The sequence below is a fragment of the Gigantopelta aegis genome, chromosome 13, assembly GCF_016097555.1.
Source record: "Gigantopelta aegis isolate Gae_Host chromosome 13, Gae_host_genome, whole genome shotgun sequence".
Taxonomy (NCBI): domain Eukaryota; kingdom Metazoa; phylum Mollusca; class Gastropoda; order Neomphalida; family Peltospiridae; genus Gigantopelta; species Gigantopelta aegis.
The window spans coordinates 26508256-26523384 of NC_054711.1; the positions used below are offsets into that span (position 1 = coordinate 26508256).

The following is a 15129-nucleotide window of genomic DNA, read 5'->3' on the forward strand; positions in this document are numbered from 1 at the left end:
GAGTGATGTTCACTGATGAGTCCAGGTTTAGTCTCCAGTTCAACGACGGTCGGGTTCGTGTCTACAGACGTCCTGGGGAGCGATTCGCTGACGTTAACGTTAGACAATGTCACCGATTCGGTGGTGGCAGCGTCATGGTGTGGGGCGGCATCTCTGTCCACCACAGGACCCCCCTCTATGTGGTGGATGGCAATCTGAATGGAATCCGCTATCTGACTGAGATTATCCAGCCGTTGGTTCTCCCAGGCCTTCAGCAGATTGGCGGCGGGGCAGTTCTGCAGGATGACAATGCCAGACCCCACCGCGCCAGGGTGGTAACAGACTTTCTCAGACAACAAGGTATCGCCAGGATGGATTGGCCAGCATATTCGCCTGACTTGGCCCCAATAGAGAACGCCTGGGACGAATTAGTTCGGGATAACCATGCCCCTCCGGCAACCTTCATGATCTGGGTCAACTTCTTTGGCAGAGTGGCAGGCCATTCCCCAAGAGTTCTTCAGACGTCTGATCAACAGCATGAGGCAACGATGTGTCGAGTGTATTCGCGCCAGGGGTGGATTTACACACTATTAAACGAATGTTCTAATGTGTAAAATCCATGTTTGACAACCTTCAACTTTGACAGCATGTCATGTGACTTTCTTGTATACAGTGACGTTTATTTGTGGGGTTTTGTAAATATGGAACAATAAATAAAAAATTTGGTGTGGTTTACATCATCAATCTAATACACTCTGAAACTTATTTGGTTATAAATTTTTGACCCTTAAATTCTTTTGAGTAGTATATTACAGCTCACGTACCAATTCTATTAACTTTTCGGAGGGGGGGGGGGGGGGGGGACAGGACGTAGCCCAGTGGTAAAGCATTCACTTGATGCACAGTCAGTCTAGGATCGATCCACACCAGTGGACCTATTGGGCTATTTCTCGTTCCAACCAGTGCTCCACCACTGGTGTAACAAAGGCCATGGTATGTACTATCCTGTCTGTGGGATGGTGCATATAAAAGATTCCTTATTGCTAATTGAAAAGAGTAGCCCATGAAGTGGCAACAGCGGGTTTCATCTCTCTATATACCTCTGTGGTCCTTAACCATATGTCTGACGCCATATAACTGTAAATAAAATGTGTTGAGTGCGTCGTCAAATAAAACACTTCCTTCCTTTTTCTATTAACTTTTTTACCTCTGAAGGTTTGATTTTGGCTTCTTTTTCTTTCATCTCAAAAGGAAACTAAGCTTTGGGATCTTTTGTTGGGGAGAGATGTTTGTTGGGGAGAGATGTTTGTTGGGGGGAGAGATGTTTGTTGGGGAGAGATGTTTGTTATGTTTTAAGGTAGGAGGAATGAAGGGAAAGGAAGGAAACGTTTTATTTAATGACGCACTCAACACATTTTATTTACTGTTATATGGTGTCGGACATATGGTTAAGGATGACACAGATATTGAGGGAGAAAACACGCAGTCGCCACTTCATGGACTACTCTTTTCGATTAGCAGCAAGGGATCTTTTATATGCACCATCCCACAGACAGGGTAGTACATACCATGGCCTTTGATATACCAGTCGTGGTGCACTGGCTGGAACGAGAAATAGCCCAATGGGCCCACCGACGCGGATTGATCCCAAACCAACCGTGCATCAAGCGAGCGCTTTACCACTGGGCTACGTCCCGCCTCGAGGAATGAAGGAGAAATGTTTTATACTGATGGAAACCAATAAGAGAATACATCACAAGTGGCGGGTTTAATATGATAAATATCAACCAAGATCTTTGGTAATCGGTATTTGTCACGGCTCTTAGAAAAACAAGATTAGCAAATCCTATTTATCCTATAACACCCCTGCGCATGCTGTAACCTCACCGTGGTGCAGGGGTGTAACATTCTCTTTGAGAATGGCCAATACAGCACAAATCCCCTTGTTTTCTTAGAGATACAATTGAAATTTTGAGTAAAAGTCGGTATCTATTTGTGATATTTGTATTTTTGCACAGTTCTTTACGTAATGTAACGTAATATTTTTAACATGCTCATATACCACTACGGTTTCGAGCATGTCTACCTCGGGTTCGACCTCTGGAGGCCAGGGGTAGTTCTTTACACTGTTTTTATTTAAATCTTGAATTTTTATATTGATGTTGATCATCACTTTATTTGTTTTGCATTTACCATAGTTTGACACCCAATAGCCGATGTATTTTTCATGCTGGGGTGTCATTAAACATTCATTCATTCATTCATTCATTCATTCATTATCCTATAACACAACACTTCTAAAATAATGTAATATGTTAATTGGTCATTTAATTGGTAATATGACATCATTACAATTAACGCAATTGTAGTAACTAGTTTGACATCACACACTTTTAACTAAATCTTATGAAGAAATTATGCTCAGGTATAGAGGTCTTGTTAGTTTGTAAACAAATGACCCACGGACAGCAAAAAAATATTAACTGGGTTAATACACAAAAATATAAAATGGGTTTATGACATGGATATATAGAATATTAAACAAGCTTTCCATTTCATATCTTATCTTAATTTATATCACTCGACTCGTTTGGTTGATGTTCCTGTAAGTCGAAGTGTTACGTACGTCCCACTTGGCGTTCTAGTGGGACGTATCACTTTGATATGAATCAAGATACTTTTAACTATATACCGGCCTCGGTGGCGTCGTGGCAGGCCATCGGTCTACAGGCTGGTAGGTACTGGGTTCGGATCCCAGTCGAGGCATGGGATTTTTAATCCAGATACCGACTCCAAACCCTGAGTGAGTGCTCCGCAAGGCTCAATGGGTAGGTGTAAACCACTTGCACCGACCAGTGATCCATAACTGGTTCAACAAAGGCCATGGTTTGTGCTATCCTGCCTGTGGGAAGCGCAAATAAAAGATCCCTTGCTGCCAATCGGAAGAGTAGCCCATGTAGTGGCGACAGCGGGTTTCCTCTCAAATTCTGTGTGGTCCTTAACCATATGTCTGACGCCATATAACCGTAAATAAAATGTGTTGAGTGCGTCGTTAAATAAAACACTTCTTTCTTTTTTTTAACCATATGGGTAATAAATTATGGGTATTACATGTTTCTGTTTTATAGACATTTCTAAGCTAGCAGTGAATTAAATTTTGTCTACAGCACAATGCGTTCCATCAGTATGTTTAATAACACACTCAACACAATTTCTATTTATGGTTATATGACATAATTTTTTTTAGTTAAGGGCCACACTAATAATTAGAGAGGAAACGACACAGGCAGGATAGTACATACCATGGTCTTTGTTACACTCGTTATGGGGCTCTGAAATAGCTTAGATATGTGATGGGGATCATTCGTGCTTCTGGAAGCTTTTTACCACTGGAGATTAGGAACAGGAGGGTTTTTGTGATTTTTGAAGAATTTGATATCCTTTTATTGCAATATTATGTGACTTGGAATCACAGATTTGCGCTAATATACACATACACACATTCACACACATGCAAAAACATACACACACATGGCAGACGGCATACATTCGCACAAACACACAAAAGCAGCAAAGGAAACCCAACAGCTGTGGTAGGTTATTCACTGATTAAGAGCAAGTGCTTTATTAAATGATTTCACAGCTGTTGCCCATCTGATTTGACCAGGATGTGATATTGGTAATTACAGGCATGTACTCATGTTTGGCAGCACATGTTAACAGCTACATAGCACCAGCTGATCCACAATATACTGTGTGCCATTTTTTATAATCATTGATTTTTACTGGTTTTATCTCTTGAATTTCACCTGATGATCATACGTCTGTGTGACAAATATTCAACATTTTTTTAATCATTTCACTAAGTTAAAATTCCAGTGCAAGATCATCAAAGATAAATAATCATATACAGCACTGTGCTATTTGTTCAATATTACCAGCCTCGGTGGCGTCGTGGTTAGGCCATCGGTCTACAGGCTGGTAGGTACTGGGTTCGGATTCCAGTCGAGGCATGAGATTTTTAATCCAGATACCGACTCCAAACCCTGAGTGAGTACTCCACAAGGCTCAGTGAGTAGGTGTAAACCACTGGCACCGACCAGTGATCTATAACTGGTTCAACAAAGGCCATGGTTTGTGCTATCCTGCCTGTGGGAAGTGCAAATAAAAGATCCCTCGCTGCCTGTCGTAAAAGAGTAGCCTGTGTGGCGACAGCAGGTTTCTTCTAAAAAAAACAGTGTCAGAATGACCTTATGTTTGACGATAAGATAAAAAATCAGTGTGCTCTAGTGGCGTCGTTAAATAAAATAAACTTTACTTTTTTTTGTTCAGTATTTGTCAATTATTCACTTATCACCTGCCCATCGTTGTCCATCAGTGTTTCCCTGAAGTCTGTCTTCTTCTAGAGTTTGGGGCGGGATGTAGCCCAGGGGTAAAGCACTTGCTTGGTGCGCGGTCATTTGGGGGATCGATCCCCATCAGTGGACCCATTGGGCTATTTCTCGTTCCAGCCAGTGCACCACGACTGGTATATCAAAGGTCATGGTATGTGCTTTCCTGTCTGTGGGGAAAGTGTATATAAAAGATCCTTTGCTACATATGGAAAAATGTAGCGGGTTTCCTCTGTTAACTACGAGTCAGAATTATCTAATGTTTGACATCCAATAGCCGATGATTTATTAATCAGTGTGATACAGTAGTGTCGTTAAACAAAACAAACTTTTTTTTTTCTCTTTTTTTGATGAACCACTTGGTTCACTTAAAGCATATGTTGGCGGAAGCCATTTTTGATTCCACCCCCCACCCCCCCCCCCCCCCCCCCATAACACATTATTCCCAGTTTGTCAATTCAGCCTTTTTTTTTTTTTTTATCAACAGTACATTGAATCCTGCCTTTTAGTTCCATCTCAAAAGAATACTGACCGACTCTACCCAATCCCAAAAGGTTCCAGCAAGGAGCTACCTTTCGATCAACTAATTCAAAGCAACCAATTAGCTCCATTTTCAAATTTGATGAACCATTCTAAATTGTGCGTCAAAATTACCTTCAAGAAATTACGGAACATTTTCAATGTGACTTTACTCCTTTGGTAGCTCCATTGCACATGCCAGTGTGGGCGATCCCCTCTCCCACCCACCTCAAACCCTTTCCTGTCCTGCCAGTGTGGACGACCCCCTCTCCCACCCACTTCAAACCCTTTCCTGTCCTGCCAGTGTGGGCGACCCCCTCTCCCACCCACCTCAAACCCTTTCCTGTCCTGCCAGTGTGGGCGACCATTTTTCCCACCCACCTCAAACCCTTTCCTGTCCTGCCAGTGTGGGCGACCATTTTTCCCACCCACCTCAAACCCTTTCCTGTCCTGCCAGTGTGGGCGACCATTTTTCCCACCCACCTCAAACCCTTTCCTGTCCTGCAAGTGTGGGCGACCATTTTTCCCACCCACCTCAAACCCTTTCCTGTCCTGCAAGTGTGGACGACCCCCTCTCCCACCCACTTCAAACCCTTTCCTGTCCTGCCAGTGTGGGCGACCACCACCCACCTCAAACCCTTTCCTGTCCTGCCAGTGTGGGCGACCCCCTCTCCCACCCACCTCAAACCCTTTCCTGTCCTGCCAGTGTGGGCGACCATTTTTCCCACCCACCTCAAACCCTTTCCTGTCCTGCCAGTGTGGACGACCCCCTCTCCCACCCACTTCAAACCCTTTCCTGTCCTGCCAGTGTGGGCGACCCCCTCTCCCACCCACCTCAAACCCTTTCCTGTCCTGCCAGTGTGGGCGACCATTTTTCCCACCCACCTCAAACCCTTTCCTGTCCTGCCAGTGTGGGCGACCATTTTTCCCACCCACCTCAAACCCTTTCCTGTCCTGCCAGTGTGGGCGACCATTTTTCCCACCCACCTCAAACCCTTTCCTGTCCTGCCAGTGTGGACGACCCCCTCTCCCACCCACCTCAAACCCTTTCCTGTCCTGCCAGTGTGGGCGACCCCCTCTCCCACCCACTTCAAACCCTTTCCTGTCCTGCCAGTGTGGGCGACCCCCTCTCCCACCCACCTCAAACCCTTTCCTGTCCTGCCAGTGTGGGCGACCCCCTTTTCCACCCACCTCAAACCCTTTCCTGTCCTGCCAGTGTGGGCAACCCCCTCTCCCACCCACTTCAAACCCTTTCCTGTCCTGCCAGTGTGGACGACCCCCTCTCCCACCCACCTCAAACCCTTTCCTGTCCTGCCAGTGTGGACGACCCCCTCTCCCACCCACCTCAAACCCTTTCCTGTCCTGCCAGTGTGGGCGACCCCCTCTCCCACCCACCTCAAACCCTTTCCTGTCCTGCCAGTGTGGGCGACCCCCTCTCCCACCCACCTCAAACCCTTTCCTGTCCTGCCAGTGTGGGCGACCCCCTCTCCCACCCACCTCAAACCCTTTCCTGTCCTGCCAGTGTGGGCGACCATTTTTCCCACCCACTTCAAACCCTTTCCTGTCCTGGACGAAGGAGCCTGCGAAAGTCGACACTTGCACCCATATCAGGTGTGCACTACAATATTTGACTTTGAACCGTTTTTACATGTTCATATACCACAATGGTTTCGAACACGCCTGTCTCGGGCTTAACCTCCGACATCGCCATTGACTAAGTCCGGAACAGGAAGTTTGAGGTGGGTGGAATTTGGAATAGAAATTTAGAAGTTAGGTCAGAGACCTAAGACCAAAAATGACCTGATTCACTCTATACTCTTGTCTGGCCACAAAAAACGTGTGCTAAAAAGTTGAAATCTAAAAAGCTCAGCCGAAAAGGTTTTAAGGTGTTTTGAGCAATTTTGATGGGCTGTCAAAATAAAGTGTCAATTTATAAAAAAATAAAATAAAATAAAAGTTCTTGGAGGTTGGCGTATGATGAGCTGATTGATGAGTGGAGAACCAGCAAGGGGGGGGGGGGGGGGAGAGATGAAGTGCTTCCATCTCTTGTTGTCGAAAATGGTGATGACACTCTGGTAGTCCTTGCCGAAAAGGGCATTGACGATCCTGTGGATGGTGTGGCTATCCATCTCTCTGACCAGGATCACTGACCCAACATCTGCTTGTTCCGAATATGCACATTAAAACCTTTGACCTGACCTGACTAGAAAATTATCTCTAAAATTGTTTCACATCACGCTGGGATTTTCAGTTTTGTTCTCTGGGGTAGCTGCTACCTTTGTTTGACACCCAGTTGCCGATAGATGTGGTTTTTTGTGCTGGGGTGTTGTTAGACATTCATCCATCCGTTCATTTATTTCAGCTATTCTTGTGCTGTACCTCACCAACTGGCTCGGTTTCAGTCAGAACGATGGTGTGGCACTGTTCCACGTGACCAGCATGCTGGCATATTTCTCTCCTATTCTCGGCGCCATCATTGCCGACGGTTACATTGGCAGATACAGGTAAGAAACATCCAGACGTTATTACTTGGCAGTTGTGTGTGTGTGTGGGGGGGGAGGTTTGACTGTATTTGCATTATAATAGTGTAACAGTGTGTAAATATAAAAATGTGCCCCCCCCCCCCCCTTTTTGGCACCTTCCTACGCCACTGGTATGTTGTTGTTGTTTGGTTGGTTGTTTGTTAGTTCATTTATTTTTATTTTTTGCAGAACCATAATGTATCTGTCTATAGTGTACTGCATCGGCAATGTCATCCTGGCTCTGACAGCGTTACCACCAAAAGAAAAGTGAGTTTAAATCTGTATTATAGGTAGTACTAAACCAAATAACTTCCGGCTGGGTCGAGGTACACCCAACTTTTGATAGCACAAGTCCTGTGATTGGTGATAAATGTGAGTGTGTATTGGTTGTAAAGAAAAAATTATTTTATCTGGGCAAAAAAATTTATGCATTTTTATTTCATTTAGTACCACTGTGTCAAGTAGCCTTGTGCTTGAAACATGTATGGGGGTACCTGTAAAAAAAAAGTACTCGAATTTTTTGCGCAACTAGGGTTGTCATAGATGCTACCCGTTATCTATGAAATAAGCAGCTTGAACCCCAATTTTTCCTGATTCACTTTAAGTGTGGGGGTGGTAGTATTTATATGTCCGTGGTGTATATGTCGATTGATACACTGCAAGTAGGAGTTTTAGCCACATATGTTACTATTGTCGTCTATGGAATTTGATTTGGTGGCATACACCCTATAAGATGATTATGTGCATGATTTCCAACTGATAGTTGAAAGTTTGTTTTGTTTTGTTTTGCTTTGTTTAATGACACCATTAGAGCACAATCATTATTAATCACCGGCTATTTGATGTCAAACATTTGGTAATTCTGACATATACATGTAGTCATAGAGAGGAAACCCACTATATTTTTTCATCAGTAGCAAGGGATCTTTTATATGCACCATCCCACAGACAGGATAGCACATACCACAGCCTTTGGTATGCCAGTCGTGGTGCACTGGCTGGTAACAGAAATAGCCCAATGGGCCCAACAACGGGGATCAATCCCAGACAGACCGCGCATCAAGCGAGTGCTTTACCACTGGGCTATGTCCTGCCTGTGACACAGAGAGAGAGAAAAACAAAAAATATGTTTAGTGAATTGAGATGCTGTTCAAAGTATTCTAGCTAAATTGCTTCAGTGATGAAATGGTATTTGTTTTTTTCTCTCTCTGTGTCACAGGCGGGACGTAGCCCAGTGGTAAAGTGCTGGCTTGATGCACGGTCGGTTTAGGATCAATCCCCATCGGTGGCCCCATTGGGCTATTTCTCGTTTTAGCCAGTGCTCCACAACTGGTGTAACAAAGGCTGTGGTATGTACTATCCTGTCTGTGGGATGGTGCATATAAAAGATCCCTTGCTGCTAATCGAAAAGAGTAGCCCATAAAGTGGCGACAGCGGGTTTCCTCTCTCTGTATCTGTGTGGTCCTTAACCATATGTATGATGCCATATAACCTTACATAAAATGTGTTGAGTGTGTCGTTAAATAACAAACATTTCCTTCCTTCCTTCCTTCCTCTGTGTGTCACAGAATTGGTCCGATCATTGGTCTGATGGTGATAGGTCTGGGGACTGGTGGAATCAAGCCATGTGTCTCGGCATTCGGAGGAGATCAGTTTCCAACAGAGAAGGTAAGTCTGTTTGGGGTTGGGTGGGTGTGTGTGGGTTGGAGGGAAGGGTGGAGTGGGGAAAGTGGAAACAGGGTTCGTAGCGGTCTTTAAATTCCTTCAAAGTCTTTAAATTTGAAAAAAAAAATTTTTTATGTTTTTGAAAGTCTTTGAATTGTAATAAAAGTCTTTAAAAGTTTTTAAATTCTCGTATTGTGTTCATTCTTTTATTTTATTGTTCGTTTTTCTCAATCAACATCAATACTCTGACCTTCTTTCTGCTGCTGTAGCTACATCATAACACAATACCTTTACAGCTGCATGCACTTGATATTTTCCAGTTACAAGGTTTAACCTGTCATGATGCATGTAAAAAAAATCCCAATTTCTTGCTACATAGACAGCAACATAAACAAACTAATTTGGTATTTGTATCGCATTCTATTGTCTTTGACCGCTGTGTAAAAGTCTTTGAAAGTCTTTGAAAATGGTAGTTGAAAGTCTTTGAATTTGTTTGGTATTTAAGGCTATATATGAACCCTGTGGAAAGAATCTCCGATTCAAAAGTACATGTAGTCAAGCTGAGCCCACAGCAGATACTGGTGGGAAATGGTGGGTGTGGGACTGGATGGCCATATGACGATCACCTGTCATGGTGAGGTAGATAGCCAAAGATAGGAGGATCTGTCAGATGAGGAACAAATGATATGGAAAAGTTTGTTTAAAGTTTGGTTTGTTTAACGACACCACTAGAGTACATTGATTTTTTAATCATCGGCTATTTGGGTGTCAAACATTTGGTAATTTTGACGGATAGTCTTAGAGAGGAAACCAGCAACATTTTCCCATTAGTAGCAAATGATATTTTATGTGCACCATCCTACAGACAGGACAGGACATACCATGGCTTTTGATATACCATCGTAGTGCACTGGCTGGAACGAGAAATATTCCAATTTATTGCCTCAGCAGGCACTCTTAACGGGGAAAATAAAAATCATAATTTCTCACGCAATTGTTTAACGTACACTACTATTGGACGATTTGACGCCAACAAACCAATCACCTTGTCGGTACTAAATATGATGTCATCACGATTTGGCAAAGCACACACAATGATGTCACGTAGTTTAAAGAGTTTTTGTTTATGTCTTTCTGGTTTCAGTGTTAAACTTGTAATAAAATGGTTGTTTAATGCAATTTATTATAGATATTCTTTACAGAACATATAGAACTTTGGGCTTTGAAAATTATACGTGAATCGTGAATAAAATACAAAGTTAAAGCAATACCCAGAACAGTAAAGTAGTTAACGTTGTTTCTATATACATGGACGTGTAGCCGTTGTAGGCCACATTGAAAATAAAGGCTTTTAAAAACCCCAAATACCTAGGGTAATAAATAGAATAACAAACTCAGTACCAGTTATTATCAAATTTATGTCCCTCGTGAAATAATTTACATTTGTCACTCGCTAAAGCTATATAAATTTGATAATAACTGGGAACTTGTTTATTATCCTCTATGGGCCCACTGACAGGGATCCCAAACCAACCACCTATTAAACGAGCATTGTACGACTGGGCTACATCCCGCCCCATAAATGTTATGGAGGTCAAAGGAGAGATCGGGGGTCTTGGAATAGTGATAATAATAATATATACATGTAATAAATATTTAATACTACACTCGTTTTTGGTGTATATAAGTTTTACGAAACAAGTGAACTTCCCATGTTAGTATCTGGCTTGACGGAAGTGAGGTCAGATAACATGGGAATTTCATGAGTTCCGTGAAAATGGTATCTAGCAAAAACTAGTGTGGCCTTTTATTTATTACCCACCATCAAATAATGTAAAATCTCACATTACTCAATGAGATATGCACACAGCTTAGACCAGGGAAGATGACGCCATGTACCGAAATGTCATCATTTAGCAATCACTACATGTACACAATGTACATACTGCTAGGTGAGTAGAGAATTGGTAAAATACACTCAAACGTAAAGGGACGTGCCCTAGTTTTTAAACACTAAGGCATATTTTTTATTATTATAGCTGTTTCATACTGAAATCATACTTTATTAGATTTTATGGTTTAGATTATCAGTTTCCGTACATTTGAAGTGTTTTTGGTCATCCTGGTGTTTTTAATATCACAAAATGCATTTCTCATATTTTTAAAAAACGCATGTGCGTCTGAGAAGTAACAGTTATGGAGTCGAGTTTTAGTCGAGTTTTAGAGGGTATTTCACCATTTCAAACTTACGGGCTCATGTTTTTCTCAATTGTAACTTTATCCAGATGTGTGACAGGTTTGTAGATTCACTAAACTTAGTGTTAATTTTCACGGGTTGAAACTAGGGTCTGTCCCTTTAATAATAAAAAATAAAACATTGTTGATTTCAGGAAAAGGAGAGGACTACATTTTTCTCGGCGTTCTACTTCATTATAAATCTCGGCAGCGTATTGTCCACTTTCATCACCCCTGTGCTGAGAGGTAAGATAATTGTTTGGTTGTTTTGTTTAAGGACACCACTAGAGCACATTGATTTATTAATCATCGGCTATTGGATGTCAAACATTTGGTAATTTTGACTTTTAGTCTTAAGAGAGGAAACCTACTACATTTTTCTATTAGTAGCAAGGGATCTTTTATATGCACCATCCCACAGATAGAATAGTACATACACATACCATGGCCTTTGATATACCAGTTGTGGTGCACTGGCTGGAACAAGAAAGATCTCAATAGGCCCACCGACAAGGGAGAGTTAGATAATTACTTCTATTAGAGAACTGATTATCTCCCTTTGCAGTGAGTTATCTCCCATTGGTTACAGGTTATCTCGCTGTGTTACATTTGTTTCTTTATTTTTAAAATAATTTATATCTGATTAACTGTAACTGCTAAAAGTAGCCCATGAAGTGGCGACAGCGGGTTTCCTCCCTCTATATCTGTGTGGTCCTTAGCCATATGTCCGACACCATATAACCGTTAATAAAATGTGTTGAGTGCATCGTTAAATAAACCATTTTCTTCCTTCCTTCCAGCTGATGTACACTGTCTTGAAGATACCTGCTATCCTCTCGCATTCGGGATTCCTGGCGCTCTTATGTTCATAGCAGTCGGTAAGCCTAAATAATTAGATATTTGGGGCTTTTAATGATAAAAACTACTGAATTTAATTACATGTTCATACATTCGGTACATACATTTAGTAGAAGTTGTCATGTTTTCTGCATGGTTATAGATAGTTAATATATAGCACGTTGAATCCTGTTGACTCGAACCCCGTCGGTGCTCGAGAAAGTGTTCGACCCATCGGGTAGTTCGACCGAACTTTTCAGTCTAACAACGTGTAAGTGTAACTAGGGACTTCGTTTTTAGTTCAAGCATTGTGATGTATTCGACCCTTCCGAGGTCAACCCAACGAGATTCTATAATATATTGTTTGTTTTTCAGTCATTTAAATTTTTGAATGGTTATAGATAACTGGATTATTTTTGTTTGTTTTTTTAGTGATTGTTGTATAAGTAGATAATTAGAATTGTTTATTTTTTTATTATGATATTTTGGTTTTGATTGTTTGTAAATACATGTAACTGGATTCTTTTGTTAGTTTTTATTGATATTTGTTTCTGATTGGTTGTTTTTAGTGATATTTGTTTCTGATTGGTTCTTTTCAGTGATATTTGTTTCTGATTGGTTCTTTTCAGTGATATTTGTTTCTGATTGGTTGTTTCTAGTGATATTTATTTCTGATTGGTTGTTTTTCAGTGATATAGTTATTTTTGATTGGTTGTAAATAATTATATTATTTTGTTGTTTTTAGTAATAATTGTTTCTGATTGGATATCGCAGACTATATTATTTTGTCATTTTCATGATAGTTATCTCTAATTTGTTGTGGATAATTATATTATTTGGACATTTTTAGTCATAGATATTTTTGATTGGTTGTAGATAATTATATTATTTTGTTGTTTTTCAGTGATATTTGTAGCTGGTAAAAAGATGTATAAGGTGGTCCCACCTAAAGGCAATATTATAGGAAAAGTTGTTATGTGTATATGGGTGAGTTTCTTTTCTTGTGTAGCAGTAGACAGTGGTGTTTTTAATAAGATGCAGAATGTTACAAAAATATCTGCTTTTGTTTCAATCAAGACATCAATTGCCAGATGAAAGTAAAGGTTTTTTGTTTGTTTTGTTTTGTTTAATAACACAGCTAGATCATATTGATTAATTAATCATCAGCTATTAAATGTCAAACATTTGATTATTCTGTCTTCAGAGGAAAAAATGCTACATTTTTCCAATTACTATATCAGCAAATATGAATTACTGTTACCTGATTTAAACAATATTTATTAACCATTAAATATGCAGTTTTGGGATCGGCCAACAGGCATGAGTCTATATTAAGGTCTCTCACAACATTTTTCAAATACAAGGACATACAGCTAAGATGACAAATTTAATAAATTGATATTTGTAAATGAAGATCAATGAAGTGAACAAAACGAGAAAGGGGGAGAGAAATAGAGACAGAGACAGAGAAAATGAGAATGGGTTAAGTGAGTGGTTAAGTCATCTCAAAACATTTACTATTTATTATGAAGTCCTGAGCAGATTTGAATATGCAGGTATTTTCTTGGTTACTAAGGTTTGGATCACCAAATAATGAAATGTTACAATTGAGATAAAAATAATTAGTCAAGCGGGTATTACGAACCACGTGGTAAATAGTACAATAACACAAAAAGTGTTCAGCTGCCCACAAGCACAAGGCGGGTTGTCATTTACATGTCATGCAAACTTAGGACCATTTACAGGGGTTCAGATATGGAAAATATTTAACTAGCCCACCAGACCAGAACCAACTGAACTTTATTAGCCCGCCAGAATTTCTACTAGTCCACCAATCTATATCTAGAACAATATATTATTAACAATACTATAATATACAGTGTCTTCATGACAAATTTTATATATAGAGAGAGATATATTGACGAAACATTATTAAGAGCATTTGGTAAGTGATCAACATCACATGGCAAATCAAATCAAAAGGACAGGTAGACCATCGGGCTGGTAGTTGCATTTTTTAACTTGTCTGTCAGAAATTTACTCGCATTTGGTGAGCGGGTGAGTACTTTCTGCAGCCCTGATTTTGATTGCTGATACCTTGACAGAGTCAACTATGTAATATCTGTTGCCTTCTGTTACCATCATAATTTGAACTTTTAGACTGTAAAATGATAAACAATTCCTAATGTTATCTTTATTAACGTGCCTATATCCAAAAGAGGTTCAGGCATGTTATATATATATATATATATATATATATAGTATGTGTGTGAATTAACACTGCATCATTTGGAATTTGGATCATTTTGTCTGAAAACAATTTCTGGTCTGATTTAGAGGGGTTTCGCTGGTGTTTAAAATGTCCTTGTTAGAGGGGTTTCGCTGGTGTTTAAAATGTCCTTGTTAGAGGGGTTTCGCTGGTGTTTAAAATGTCCTTGTCACATTTCAGTGTGGCATGACAAGAAAGTTGTTCAGCTCTCGAGAACGTCGGGATCACTGGTTGGATCACGCCGATGATAAATACGAAGTAAGACAGTTTTGCAGTATGATATTTTTTAACAGGGATGCTCCAGAATTAAACACAAGCAGGATGCTAGAGCCAATGTAATTTAACATTAATAGTTTAAGCCTAATGGGTGTTCTGCAATTTTTCCTCTGTTCATACATGGTTTGAGAAACATATAATAAAAATAATTGCTCTATATACTTTAAATGAATGCAGGCTATATTAAAATGACCTCTTAGTGATGGCTTGAGGTCCTTCTTGACACGGGCTGAAAATTAAAGGGACATTCCTGAGTTTGCTGCATTATAAGATGTTTCCGACTAATAAAATATCTCTACGATTAAACTTACCCATGTACATATTAAATATATTTTCTTGCTTAGTCTGTATGTTCAATGTGTTTCTGGTCATGTTAATATTTGTAAGAAGCCCAAACTGGATTTTGTCTTCAAATAATTTCGTCTGAAAACAAAAA

At 40.4% G+C, this 15129-nt stretch overlaps 1 protein-coding gene across 4 annotated transcripts in view; it reads left to right on the forward strand.

Moving 5' to 3' along the window:
• The window catches only part of LOC121387803 (solute carrier family 15 member 2-like), a 64360-nt gene that overhangs the window by 17776 nt on the left and 31455 nt on the right, over nucleotides 1-15129 (forward strand). For all 4 annotated transcript variants that reach the window (XM_041519013.1, XM_041519011.1, XM_041519012.1 and 1 more), the window contains 7 exons: nucleotides 7252-7393; nucleotides 7601-7678; nucleotides 8980-9079; nucleotides 11467-11557; nucleotides 12112-12189; nucleotides 13053-13135; nucleotides 14598-14675. In XM_041519013.1, coding sequence (XP_041374947.1) covers nucleotides 7252-7393; nucleotides 7601-7678; nucleotides 8980-9079; nucleotides 11467-11557; nucleotides 12112-12189; nucleotides 13053-13135; nucleotides 14598-14675 — 650 coding nt within the window. The remainder of the gene's footprint in view (nucleotides 1-7251; nucleotides 7394-7600; nucleotides 7679-8979; nucleotides 9080-11466; nucleotides 11558-12111; nucleotides 12190-13052; nucleotides 13136-14597; nucleotides 14676-15129) is intronic.